A 13,011-nucleotide genomic window follows, 5' to 3' on the forward strand; every position below is an offset into this window, starting at 1 on the left:
CATTGATATATATGTCCTATGAAATTATTTGTAAACTGTATATATTTTATTGTCGAAGGCTTTCATGGCTGGAATCACTAGGTTCTTGTGGGTTTTTTTGGGCTATAGAGCCATGTTCTAGAGGCATTTCTCCTGACGTTTCGCCTGCATCTATGGCAAGCATCCTCAGAGGTAGAGGTCTGACCTCTACCTCTGAGGATGCTTGCCATAGATGCAGGCGAAACGTCAGGAGAAATGCCTCTAGAACATGGCTCTATAGCCCGAAAAAACCCACAAGAACCTATTGTATATATTTTGTGTGTTTCACTATTGAAGTTACTTAAACCTGTACCTATGTTGAAGCCTATTTAAATAGGACAATTGCTTATTTACAACTGTTTTGAACTCTGGACTATGACTCGAGAGACCAGGTTTAGATTCCCTGCACAGCCATGGAAACTCACTGGTGACTTTGGGTGAGTCACACACTCTCAGTCCCAGATAACCCTGTGATACATTCAGCAGAGGGCATCATCATTCAGAAATTACTTGAAGGCACACAACAAGAATATAAATATGTTTAGGGTGACCTAGAACCGTATCTACCACAAGGAAGCAGTTTCCTCATCACTGTGGAGAAATGTGAGCAAGCTCTTGTGTCTGCATTCACATCTTGATTGAGTAAAATGTTGGAGTTGCTTTCAGTTAATTCTATGTGGTTTATATAAACATACACAATATCCAGTATTAAGAATAAAAATTATGACATGAATAACAGGAAATAATACTACCGTATTTTGTGAGGAATACTTAATGGACCTGTTGTTATACATTATTACTGTAAAATGTATGCCACACCTAATATTTTTTTCACACGTTTGTGTTATATCATCGTTCTGAAAGAGGCCTATATTTCTCATCTATCAGTGCTCGGAAGCCTGCCCTGGTGAACACACTAAAATATATTAATTATTTATAATGTCATGCTATACTTTTAGAAATGATTTTATCCTTTCTTGTTGTTTATTTTCCTCAAACATTTGCAGTAATAGTTCACTGACAGGTTTTAAATATTCATTCACTTTCGTATTAGATACACAAGAACAAGATTTCCACATATGAAAGCGACCAAAATCAATGTCAGAAGTTTTCTTAATTCACCAGCCCACCACGAGAAAGCAATTGTTATCTATACTTCATCTGTTGAACCATCCACTAAATCTTTTCCACTTGTTATCTCCTTGTTCTTTAGACGTTGATGGCATGGGCATGCTTCTTGCATAGGGGCTTATCCTTCTTGGAATAAAATGGCTGACCTTCCAAATTCACATGGCACACCTGGAAGTTAAGAATATGTGAAAGTTAAGTGTAATCAAAGGTGGTAAGAATATAATTTGCTAGGTGGGTTGAAGCAGAGAGATTAACAAACATTGGTTGTGCTTTACACCACAAGCAGAAAGAAATCGGGTAAACAAGACACAATGACTTCCATAACCCAAGGGCTACAGAATTTCAATCACTTGCTTGGCATAAACAGGTGGCTGCATCAAATGAAGTCTTCTTCTTCTTCTTCTTCTTCTTCTTCTTCTTCTTCTTCTTCTTCTTCTTAACTTTATTTATACCCCACTAACATCTCCCGAAGGACTCGATGCGGCTTACAAAAGGCCAAGGCCCTCAATAAAACAACAGCATAACAAATACAACAATAAAACTCATAAAGCAAAACAATAAACATTAAAGCAATAACAATAAACATTAGAACAATAACACCACAACGCATTTAAAACTAAGGCCAGGCCAAATGTAATGATTTAAAAAATGTAGACATGACAGGTGAAATGTATAGGTTATTAGAGGTAGGTGCAGTGTGCAGACAATCTTAAATCTCTAGTAAAGTGCGTTTGGGACATGATGCTGGGAGTTTCCTATTCTGGAAAAGCACACTAGATCAGCCACGTCTTTAAGCTCTTCCTAAAGACTGCCAATGTTGGAGCTTTTCTGATGTCCTTGGGGAGAGAGTTCCAGAGTCGGGGGGCTACCACAGAGAAGGCCCTGTCCCTTGTCCTCACCAACTGTACTTGCGACGCAGGTGGGATCGTGAGCAGGGCCTCTCCAGATGATCGGAGAGATCGTGTGGGTTCATATACGGAGAAGCGGTCACGCAGGTAGGCAGGTCCCAAACCGTTTAGGGCTTTGTAGGTAAGCACCTGCACCTTGAATTGGGACCGGAAAATGAATGGCAGCCAATGGAGCTCCTTAAACAGGAGGTTTGACCTCTCTCCGTAAGGAGCACCAGTTAACAAACTGGCCACCGCCCGTTGGACCAGTTGGAATTTCTGGGGAATTTCTTATCACTACTACCTATAATGCTTCAAACCCCACACACTTTTTATTCCATCTCCACTTACTTTGGATTCTGGGCCCACCTACCATCAGTTACAGCCTCCAATGACATTTCTCATGGGTCAATCACCCCTTATAGGAACAAAAAAAGTATCTCTGCCCTTGAGGAAAAGGATGGAAGACATCTCTGCAATGCAAGAGATGACCAAAATCCTTGTCTCAATCCTACAATCACTGTATAATAGACATCTGTAATAGCTGGGTTCCATATACAGTTTTCAGGTCTGTGGTTGCCAACCTAGAAGCATAAGAAAGTAAAGAAGAGGAGACTAGAGATTTTGATTTGCTCATTAGCTTTAGGGCGGGGGTGGGGGGAGAATGAGATTTCTTTTTGGCTGCATGAAAAATGGTGAGGTGGTTTTTTGCCTCCCATAAATCCACAGAGTGCTTAATAATAATAATAATAATAATAATAATAATAATAATAATAATGACAACAACAACAACAACAACTTTATTTAATACCCCGCCACCATCTCCCCAACAGGGACTTGGGGCGGCTTACATGAGACCAAGCCCAATAGCATTACAATACAATAAAACCAAAACACAAACAACAACACAGTGAAACACATAAAACAGATGAATACAGTAAACAATATAAAATACAACAAAATCATTCACAATCACAGTGACAATGAGCAGGCTGCATGTGCAAGATAAAATACTAAAAACTAAGGGTGAGGGAAGAGCTCATAAAGGAACAGGGTCATAGAAATAGGCCTTCATACAAGTGGGGAGAAATGTACTCTAGGAACAAAACACTGAGGGGGAGCAACTGTGTATGGTTGTATGGCTACAAAAGTGCAATGGAAAAGCCAGGTTTTGAGATCCCTCTTGAACGTTTCTAAGGTGGGGGCTTTCCTAATCTCACCGGGCAATGAGTTCCAGAGTTGGGGGCCACAGAGGAGAAGGCACTCTCCCTTGTACCCACAAGACGGGCCTGTGATAATGGCAGGGGCAAAAGGAGGGCCTCCCCCAAAGATCGAAGAGCTTGGGCTGGTTCATGGAGAGAGATCCAGTCTTCTCAGCAACATCACATTATCATGAAGAGTTAAAGACAAAACATGTAGTGGATATAAGCAACCACATCATGGGGGAAAAGGGGGTCCATGAAGAAATACTTTGGCTTTCTGTTTGTTGTTGTTCATTCGTTCAGTCGTCTCTGACTCTTCGTGACCTCATGGACCAGCCCACGCCAGAGCTCCCTGTCAGCTGTTACCACCCCCAGCTCCCTCAAGGTCAGTCCAGTCACTTCAAGGATGCCATCCATCCAACTTGCCCTTGGTCGGCCCCTCTTCCTTTTGCCTTCCACTTTCCCCAGCATAATTGTCTTCTCTAGGCTTTCCTGTCTCCTCATGATGTGGCCAAAGTACTTCAACTTTGTCTCCAGTATCTTTCCCTCCAGTGAGCAGTCGGGCTTTATTTCCTGGAGGATGGACTGGTTGGATCTTCTCGCAGTTCAAGGCACTCTCAGCACTTTCCTCCAACACCACAGCTCAAAAGCATCGATCTTCCTTCGCTCAGCCTTCCCTAAGGTCCAGCTCTCACATCCGTAGGTGACTACAGGGAATACCATGGCTTTGACTAGGCGGATCTTTGTTGCCAGTCTGATGTCTCTACTCTTCACTATTTTATCGAGACTGGACATTGCTCTCCTCCCAAGAAGTAAGCGTCTTCTGATTTCCTGGCTACAGTCTGCATCTGCAGTAATCTTTGCACCTAGAAATACAAAGTCTGTCACGGCTTCCACGGTTTCTCCCTCTATTTTCCAGTTGTCAATCATTCTTGTTGCCATAATCTTGGTTTTTTTGACGTTTAGCTGCAACCCGGCTTTTGCGCTTTCTTCTTTCACCTTGATTAGAAGGCTCCTCAGCTCCTCCTCGCTTTCGGCCATCAGAGTGGTGTCATCTGCATATCTGAGGTTGTTAATATTTCTTCCAGCAATTTTCACCCCAGCTTTGCATTCATCCAGGCCCGCACATCGCATGATGTGTTCTGCATACAAGTTAAAAAGGTTGGGTGAGAGTATGCAGCCTTGCCATACGCCTTTCCCAATCTTGAACCAGTCTGTTGTTCCGTGGTCAGTTCTGACTGTTGCTACTTGGTCCTTGTACAGATTCCTCAGGAGAGAGACAAGGTGGCTTGGGATGCCCATCCCACCAAGAACTTGCCACAATTTTCCCTGATCTCTTTAGTTTTAGGCTTTCTGTTACTCATAATGAATATGAACTTTATTTTCTATCTACAAAGTGCTTTTGATTGAGGAACACTCCCTCCTCTGCCTTCAGTTCATCTGCCACACAGCAAGTGAAAACAACTAGCACACGAGGGAGAATATCATCATTGAATAGTGGTTCTCAATCTTTTGTTTGTTACTTTAGGTCTCTGAATCTCCAAGTGATGATTGTATTGTCTGGAACCTCTGGGAACAGAAGTCCAAATCACATGGAGAACCAAAGCATTGGCCTGAAATTCTTATTGTCATGGTAGCTTTCTATGATCAGGGTCTTTCCTTCAATTGGAGAGAAAGCAGCCTACAAAGCAGGCATAGGCAAACCTCAACCTTCCAGGTGTTTTGAACATCAACTCCTATAATTCCTAACAGCAAGTAAGCTGGCTAGGGTTTCTGGAAAGTGAAGTCCAAAATATCTGGAGGGCCAAAGTTTACCCATGCCTATTATAAAGAATAACAACAGCAACAAGCATTCAAACATGGGGACTCTCCCCTGGAGTCAAGAAAGCTACCATCCAGCTCATTTGCAAGTTTAAGAAAGTCCAAATCTGAGCCAATAAAGAAACATACAGCACAAATGAAGCAGGTATCATGCCAGGTGTGTCCAAGGGCTTCAATGAACTTATCTCCTGCTTCAACAGGGAAATCACATCCATGACATTTGGTGCTGAACAAGGCAACATAGTCTAGAAGAAGAAGAAGAAGAAAAAGAAATATAAATTTAGTATGGAATATAAGCAGTATTAACTCTTCTCCAGTACACAGAGCTGCCTTGGGTTTATTTTTTATTGCAATTCCCTTTACTGCCTTGTGAACAATTTTGAAATAGCTTTTGAGATGTACTCATTTCATTATAATAACCCGCAGATTTGGGTGCTGGAATTGGGTAGATTGGGATTAGAATAAAATTTCCATGCCTCCATAATGGTTATTTGGAGAAGTTAGGCCAACTGGTATATTTTATTTAACATGGCTCCTGTGATAGTTATGAATACAAACTAAGACTGAAATAATGTGCAAAAATACATATATAAATTGAAAAATAAAATAACAAAAATGGTTTTTCTGACATTAAGAAATCCTGATGAGGAAAATCCTAGACCAGCCAGAATCTTCATATCCAAAATTTTATTCTACTGGGAAAATGCACATTATTTCTTGGTATGAAGAAAATTACGTTTTCTATGCTGAAAACAAATTATTCTCTCAGTATTTTCAGTTCAGAAAACAAGCTTTTTTGTGTAGAAAAAAAGGATTTTTGCTTTGTAAATTAACATTTTATGCATAAAATGCTACTAGCTTCTCTATCAAATCCCTCATGCATCATTTGAGATTTGAATAAGTTTTGAACTATGAATATTTTTCAAAACCTATGCAGTTTTCAATTAGTTTCTTGGGTTTGGGAGTTGTAGTTCACCTATATCAAAAGAGCACTGTGGACTACACAATGGTGGATCTGGACCAAACTTGGCACAAATACTCAGTATGTGCAAATGTGAACACTGGTGGAGTCTGGGGAAAATAGACCTTGACTTTTGGGAGTTGTAGTTGCTGGGATTTATAGTTCACTACAATCAAAGAACATTCTGAACTCCACCAACGATAGAACTGGCTCAAACTTCCCACATGACCATCAGAAAATACTGTGTTTTCTGATGGTCTTTGGCGACCCCTCTGACACCCCTTCATGACCCCTTCAGGGGTCCCGACCCTCAGGTTGAGAAACACTGCACTAGAACATAAGAACCAAAACATAACTAATTGTGCAAAAGAAATTCTGGGTTATAGATGTGACAATCCTGAAGGACAAGCAAATCTAAGAGAGGGGGAAAGAGCAGGAAATATCAAGACCTACAAAAACCTCAACTAACAATAGTATTAATAGCAATGATACCCATTTTCCCTGCCTTCTCCCCAAAACTAGGACTCAAGGTCTGCCTGGATTCCCATTAAGTGAAGCCTGGTTACGACAGAAATTACCAAAGGGAAAAAAGAAAATAAAGCAAACTGTGGTTTTGTTTTTAAAGTCAGGCTATGACAGAAAACTGGCTGAGTGCAAAGTGGCTCCATTTCACATTTGCTCCAAGGTGGGCGCAAGTTAAAATTGGATAGTCAGTTGAGAAAATCGGCACCAGGCCAATTCGGGCAACCAACTTCTTTCTTGCCCGCCAAGAGCAACAGTCCATGAGTACACCGAGAAACATATTTCAAGCAGGTTTCAGCAGCGTTACTGTGTGCAATACCTTTCTCGCAGTAGGGCTCGCCATCCTCCATGTGGAAAAGGCTATTCCCAAAGGGCTTCCTGCAGGCAGCACAGACAAAGCAAGTTGTGTGCCAAGTCTGCCTCAGGGCATGCATCACTTCCTGAAAGGCAAACAGAGCAGATGTCTCTTGCACTGCCGAAACACATTTCACCAAGAGAGAAAAACAGACCAAAGGCCAGGCAGTGAAGGGTGGAACGCTACGAGCTGCTTCAACCAGACGGGAGAAACTTTGGGCTGAAAGGGGAATGTATTTAACTCTTCCCTTGCCCAATTAGTTTGTCCTTTGAGTCTGCCTTATTTATTTATTTATTTATAATTCAAACTTATATGCCGCCACTCCCCTGGGCTCGGAGCGGCTTACAAGAACAGGCTAAAATCTAACACAATTTTAAAACAATTTAAAACCATTTAAAAACAATTTAAAACAACAATGTCAGAGATCAAAAGCCTGTCGAAACAGATATGTCTTACAAGCCCTGCAGAAAGCTGATAAGTCCCGCAAGGCACGGACTTCAGGTGGCAGAGTATTCCAGAGTGATGGTGCCACTGCGGTAAAGGCTCTGCGTCTGGTTGCTGTAAGACGCAAGGTCTTGACACTGGGAATTTCCAATAGATCTTGGTCCTCAGAACGAAGGGATCTCTGGGGTTGGTAGGGGGTGAGGCGGTCCCTCGGGTACATCGGCCCCAGACTGTGCAAGGCCTTAAAGGTGAGTACCATCACTTTGAAAGTGATCCGGTGCTCAATTTGTAACCAATGCAGCTGCAGTAAGATTGGTGTTATGTGGCATCTCATCGGAATTCCTGCAAGAAGCTGAGCAGCTGTATTTTGTACCAACTTGAGCTTCCGGATCGCCGACATAGGAAGGTCAATGTAGAGGGCATTACAATAGTCCAGTCTTGAGATAACCGTAGCCTGGATCACCGTAGCTAGGTCGTCCCTGGACAGGTAGGGGGCCAGCCGTCTAGCCTGCCGCAGATGAAAAAAGGAGGTTCTGCTAACGGCGGAGACCTGGGCCTCCATTGTCAGCAGAGGGTCCAAATGGACTCCCAGACTCTTTACCAACGATGACGGGCGTAGCGCCTTGCCATCCAGGGTAGGCAGCTGGATATCCCCACTGCCTGGTCGACAGCCATAGGATCTCCGTTTTTGCTGGATTCACCCTCAACCTGCTGGCTTGTAGTGTGCCTGGTAAAAAATGAGAGCACTGACTTCTCCAAAAAAGTTATTCTCCCCCCCCCCCATTTTTTCCTTACTTAATTTTTATTAAATTTTCAAGAAAACACAACTTCAATCCTCGTAACTGAAAATAAGAATTAAAAAACACAGACAAATACAGTAAAACAAATAAAGCAGTACATTGACTTAAGAGCATAATTTGTTTTGTGACTGAGCTCTTAACTCAAAATGTTCTGAACTCAAAGCAATTTTCCCCATTCCCATTCCCGAAACCACCCCAATTGTTTGTGTTACGTGTTTTTAAATAAGAAAATGTACTTTTTAAATAATGTATAAATGCACATTCACATGGAACAATAAAAAAGAAAGATCAACTTTAAAATGGTAGAAGCAGTAAATTGTGGCAAAGAAGCACAAAGTGAAGAGGATGAAGCATCACTTTCTTCATACTGTACTCATTCGAGCCTCCCTCCCTATCTTGCTTTTTCCCTTTCTCTCTTTTCATGAAGCCAAATATACGAGGAATAAAAATCACAAAAAATCATCTAACTCAGAGTGGACAAGAGCAAAGCTGACAAGAGCACAAGACATGGAAGCTACTCTCTTAAAGCCTGGCCTAAAGCCTTGTACTCTCACACTAGCACTCCCTCTGGTGCTAGGTCTTAACTTAAAATGCTGCTCTTATGTGAAAGCGAAACCAGGACTTAACTGAAGCTCTTAAGTCAAAATTCTCTTAAGTTAGGACACTCTTAAGTAGAGGTTTCACTGTACTAAAATGATTCCCCAATCCTCCATCTATGCATGTATCCCCCCATTTATGTATGTGTATATATCTATATCTATAGGAGCCCCCAGTGGCACAGTGGGTTAAAGCACTGAGCTGCTGATCTTGTTGACCTAAAGGTTACAGGTTTGAATCCGGGGAGCAGCGTGAGCTCCCGCTGTCAGCCCCAGCTTCCGCCAACCTAGCAGTTCAAAAACATGCAAATGTGAATAGATCAATAGATACCACTCTGGCAGGAAGGTAACAGTGCTCCATGCAGTCATGCCAGCAACATGACCTTGGAGGTGTCTATGGACAACGCTGGCTCTTCGGCTTAGAAATGGAGATGAGCACCACACCTCAGAGTTGGACATGACTGGACTTAATGTCAGGGGAAAACCTTTACTTATATATCTATATCCTAATTACATATTGTGTCTCTTGTTTTTTCCAGAGTACCAGTGTTTTTAAAAAACTGTATCTAATGTAACTAACATTTTGCCCCTGAAGTTCAAGTGATTAGAGCAAATAAGGACTGCAGGAACTCTGAGTAGTTAATGTACCAGTAGCAGGTCTGGCAACAGCTAATTACATATCAGACAATGGTTTAGAGGCTCAGATGGTTAGATGGGAAATGCTTCCTCTTTCCAATGTTTTAATTCATACTTATACAGATATTATGTAATCTAATCGGGCATTCTGTCTTTCTCTCCTGCTGTTGAAAGCCCAGAATCATTTGTGTTAGCAGCATGTCTCATTAGTGAGTCACCAGCAGCTAGTTTAATTAACTTAAATGAATGTTTGCATAACACCCTGGTTGACGAGCTCAGATGACGGTATGGAACTCATGAAGAAAATTCAGATTGCAAGCAGGAAGACGTTATTTGCTGGTCTACCGAGGGATCTAGTATAGTAGGCCCCTCACTTTTGTGGGCTCCAGGGCACAGGACCCCCACAAAAGTGGGGAAATCTTCACTTTTTTCATTGAAATATTCCTTGCTAGATATTTCTAGTTCTCTAGTGTCAACATAGAATTATGCTGGAGGATCTCAAGATTTCCTAGATTCTGAGATTCCTAACATGTTAATCAAATCCATGGTTAGATGGGATGAAAACCAAGCGCTTTTCATCTCAAGAACAGACAAGCATCCCGAGCTCTGAGAATCACCTGGGAAGGAATCCCACTGGAGCATTGCAGCACACCCAAATACGTGGGAGTCACTCTGGACCGTGCTCTTACCTACAAGAAGCACTGCTTGAACATCAAGCAAAACATGGGTGCTAGAAACAATATCATACGAAAGCTGACTGGCACAACCTGGGGATCACAACCAGACACAGTGAAGACATCTGCCCTTGCGCTATGCTACTCTGCTGCTGAATACGCATGCCCAGTGTGGAACAAATCTCACCACGCTAAAACAGTAGATATGGCTCTTAATGAGACATGCCACATTATCACGGGGTGTCTGCGCCCTACACCACTGGAGAAATTACACTGCTTAGCTGGTATTGCACCACCTGACATCCACCGGGAAGTAGCAGCCAATAGTGAAAGGACCAAGGCAGAGACATCTCCAGCTCATCCCCTGTTTGGGTATCAGCCAGCATGTCAATGACTTAAATCTAAAAATAGTTATCTAAGATCTACAGAGACACTTGCTGGAGCACCTCAGTAAGCGAGAGTCCAAAAGTGGCAGGCTCAAACCAATGGCTGATACCAAATGAGGGAGTCCCCCCTGGGCACACAGAAGACTGGGCAACTTGGAAGGCGCTGAACAGACTGCGCTCTGGCACCACGAGATGCAGAGCCAACCTCAAGAAATGGGGCCACAAAGTGGAATCCATGACATGCGAGTGTGGAGAAGAGCAAACCACTGACCACCTGCTGCAATGCAAACCGGAGCCCTGCCACATACACAATGGAGGATCTTCTTGCAGCAACACCAGAGGCACTCCAAGTGGCCAGATACTGGTCAAAGGACATTTAATCAACTACCAAACTTGCTAATTTTGTATTTTGTCTGTTTGTTTGTTTGTTTTGTTCTGTTAGAAATGTAATACAATTGACTGGCTGCCCTGACACAACAAATAAATAAATCAAATCCATGAGTGATTAAAAGTAAACCTGGGGAGCTGATTATAAATAGATAGTATGGTAGATGCAGTCCACTGATTAGAAGCTTTACCAAACAATTCTAAAGATGGCAAAATGATTCTTAGTTGATGAGGACTAGTAAGGATCTGGCCTTTGGCACGGAGAATGCCACAGTTCATCTTTCAACCACTTACACCCGAGGTGGGACAATGGCATCTCGAAATGTATTGTTGAAGGCTTTCATGGCTGGAATCACTGGGTTGTTGTAGAAGCATATGACCATGTTCTAGAAGCATTCTCTCCTGACGTTTTGCCTGCATCTATGGCAAGACCTCACAACCTCTGAGGATGCTTGCCATAGATGCAGGCAAAACGTCAGGAGAGAATGCTTCTAGAACATGGTCATATAGCCTGAAAAACCTACAACAACCCGGCATCTTGAAATGTTAGAGCACAGCTCCCATAATATTTGATTGTTTGTAAGCATTTCTCTGTTAAGATGTGGCTGTATGCATATTCCTATAGTTTTCTGTATTAGCCTTTGAACTTACCCCCATGACCTTGGTATGGCATCTGGCACAGGTTGGGGCAAAGAACTGCTCGTAGCAACGCTCACAGTACACATTGTTCTGTTCTTCAACAAATCCCACATCAACCAGGGTGGTCTTGCAGTGGGCACAGTTGAATTCCTCTGGATGCCAAGAACGACCCATCGCCACCAGGAAAGGGCCCCTATAAAATTGTTACAGTAATAAATATCTTAAAAGATACTACTAACAAGATACAGCTATCTGGCAAAATCATACGAATTTCAAATCTCTGTGGCTGCTCTCAGCAAATCTTGGGAATTAGTTTGAGAAAGTTCGGAGAACTTTCTTTAAGAGAAGCAGGTTTGCTTGTTGAAGACTCTTCAAATAAAAGAGCATTGAATCCCTAAACACCCTAAAGGCTCATTTATGTTTATTTATTTATTTCGGGTACTTTAACCCCACCCTTCTCTACCCCCGAAGGAGGACTCAGGGTGGCTTACAAAAAAGGCACAATTCGATGCCTATACAAATTACACATAATATACAAAACCATAGTTAAAAGCAGTTATCACAGTTAACACAATCAACAACCAGTACATAACACATCATATCAAAACTATTCTCGTGATCAGCGTTCGTCTTTCAGAGTTCCATAGATCTAATCCATTAATCATTTCCTAATCATCATCAAAGTTCTTTCTTTATCTGCCCGCTTGTCCGAATGCCTGGTCCCAGATCCATGTCTTTATTTTTTTCCTAAAGGAAAGGAGCGATGTTGCAGATCTAATTTCCCCGGGGAGTGAATTCCCCAGGTGGGGGGTCACCACCAAGAAGGCCCTGCTCCTCATCCCCACCTTGTGATAGAGGTGGGGTTGAGAGCAGGGCCTCCCCAGAAGATCTTAGACTCCGGGGTGAGACGTAGAGGGAGATCCGTTCGGACAGATACACTGGGCCGGAACCGTATAGGGTTTTGTAGGTCAAAACCAGCACTTTGAATTGTGCTCGGAACTGGATCGCTCAGCCCTTGTTTGTACTTGGATAGGAGACCACCAATGAATATTAAATGCTGTAGGCTATATTTCAGAAAAAGAACTGGCAAAACCACGTCTTGAGTATAATAATAATAATAATAATAATAATAATAATAATAATCCTTTATTTATACCCCGCTACCATCTCCCGAAGGACTCGGTGCGGCTTACAAGAGGCCGAGCCCAAATACATCAGTAAAACACAAGAACAATACAATAATAATAAAAAAAAGCTCATAAACAAAGCAAAAACATTAACAATAACACCGTGGCGCATTAAAACCTGTGGCAGGGCCAAATGTAATACTTAAAATCTTTAAAAGTGCTGGGCATGATCAGGTGAAATAGGCTAGATATTTTAGGGATAGGTGGGGCTTGCAGGCAATTCTAGATCTCTAGTAAAGTGCATTTGGGACATATTGCTTGGAGTTTCCTTATTCTGGGAAGGCACACTGGAACAGCCATGTTTTCAAGCTCCTTCTAAAGACTGCCAATGTTGGGGCATGCCTGATGTCCTTGGGGAGTGAGTT

General features: G+C 42.3%; 1 protein-coding gene across 11 annotated transcripts in view; it reads right to left on the reverse strand.

Moving 5' to 3' along the window:
• Positions 1 to 980: 980 nt before the first annotated feature.
• The window catches only part of LDB3 (LIM domain binding 3), a 264,318-nt gene continuing 252,287 nt past the window's right edge, over positions 981 to 13,011 (reverse strand). For all 11 annotated transcript variants that reach the window (XM_060768974.2, XM_060768975.2, XM_067465640.1 and 8 more), the window contains 4 exons: positions 11,472 to 11,652; positions 6,862 to 6,982; positions 5,189 to 5,304; positions 981 to 1,317 (listed from right to left, as the gene is read on the reverse strand). In XM_060768974.2, coding sequence (XP_060624957.1) covers positions 1,228 to 1,317; positions 5,189 to 5,304; positions 6,862 to 6,982; positions 11,472 to 11,652 — 508 coding nt within the window. In that variant the 3' untranslated portion in view covers positions 981 to 1,227. The remainder of the gene's footprint in view (positions 1,318 to 5,188; positions 5,305 to 6,861; positions 6,983 to 11,471; positions 11,653 to 13,011) is intronic.

Source organism: Anolis sagrei, chromosome 3 (genome assembly GCF_037176765.1).
Source record: "Anolis sagrei isolate rAnoSag1 chromosome 3, rAnoSag1.mat, whole genome shotgun sequence".
Classification (NCBI taxonomy): domain Eukaryota; kingdom Metazoa; phylum Chordata; class Lepidosauria; order Squamata; family Dactyloidae; genus Anolis; species Anolis sagrei.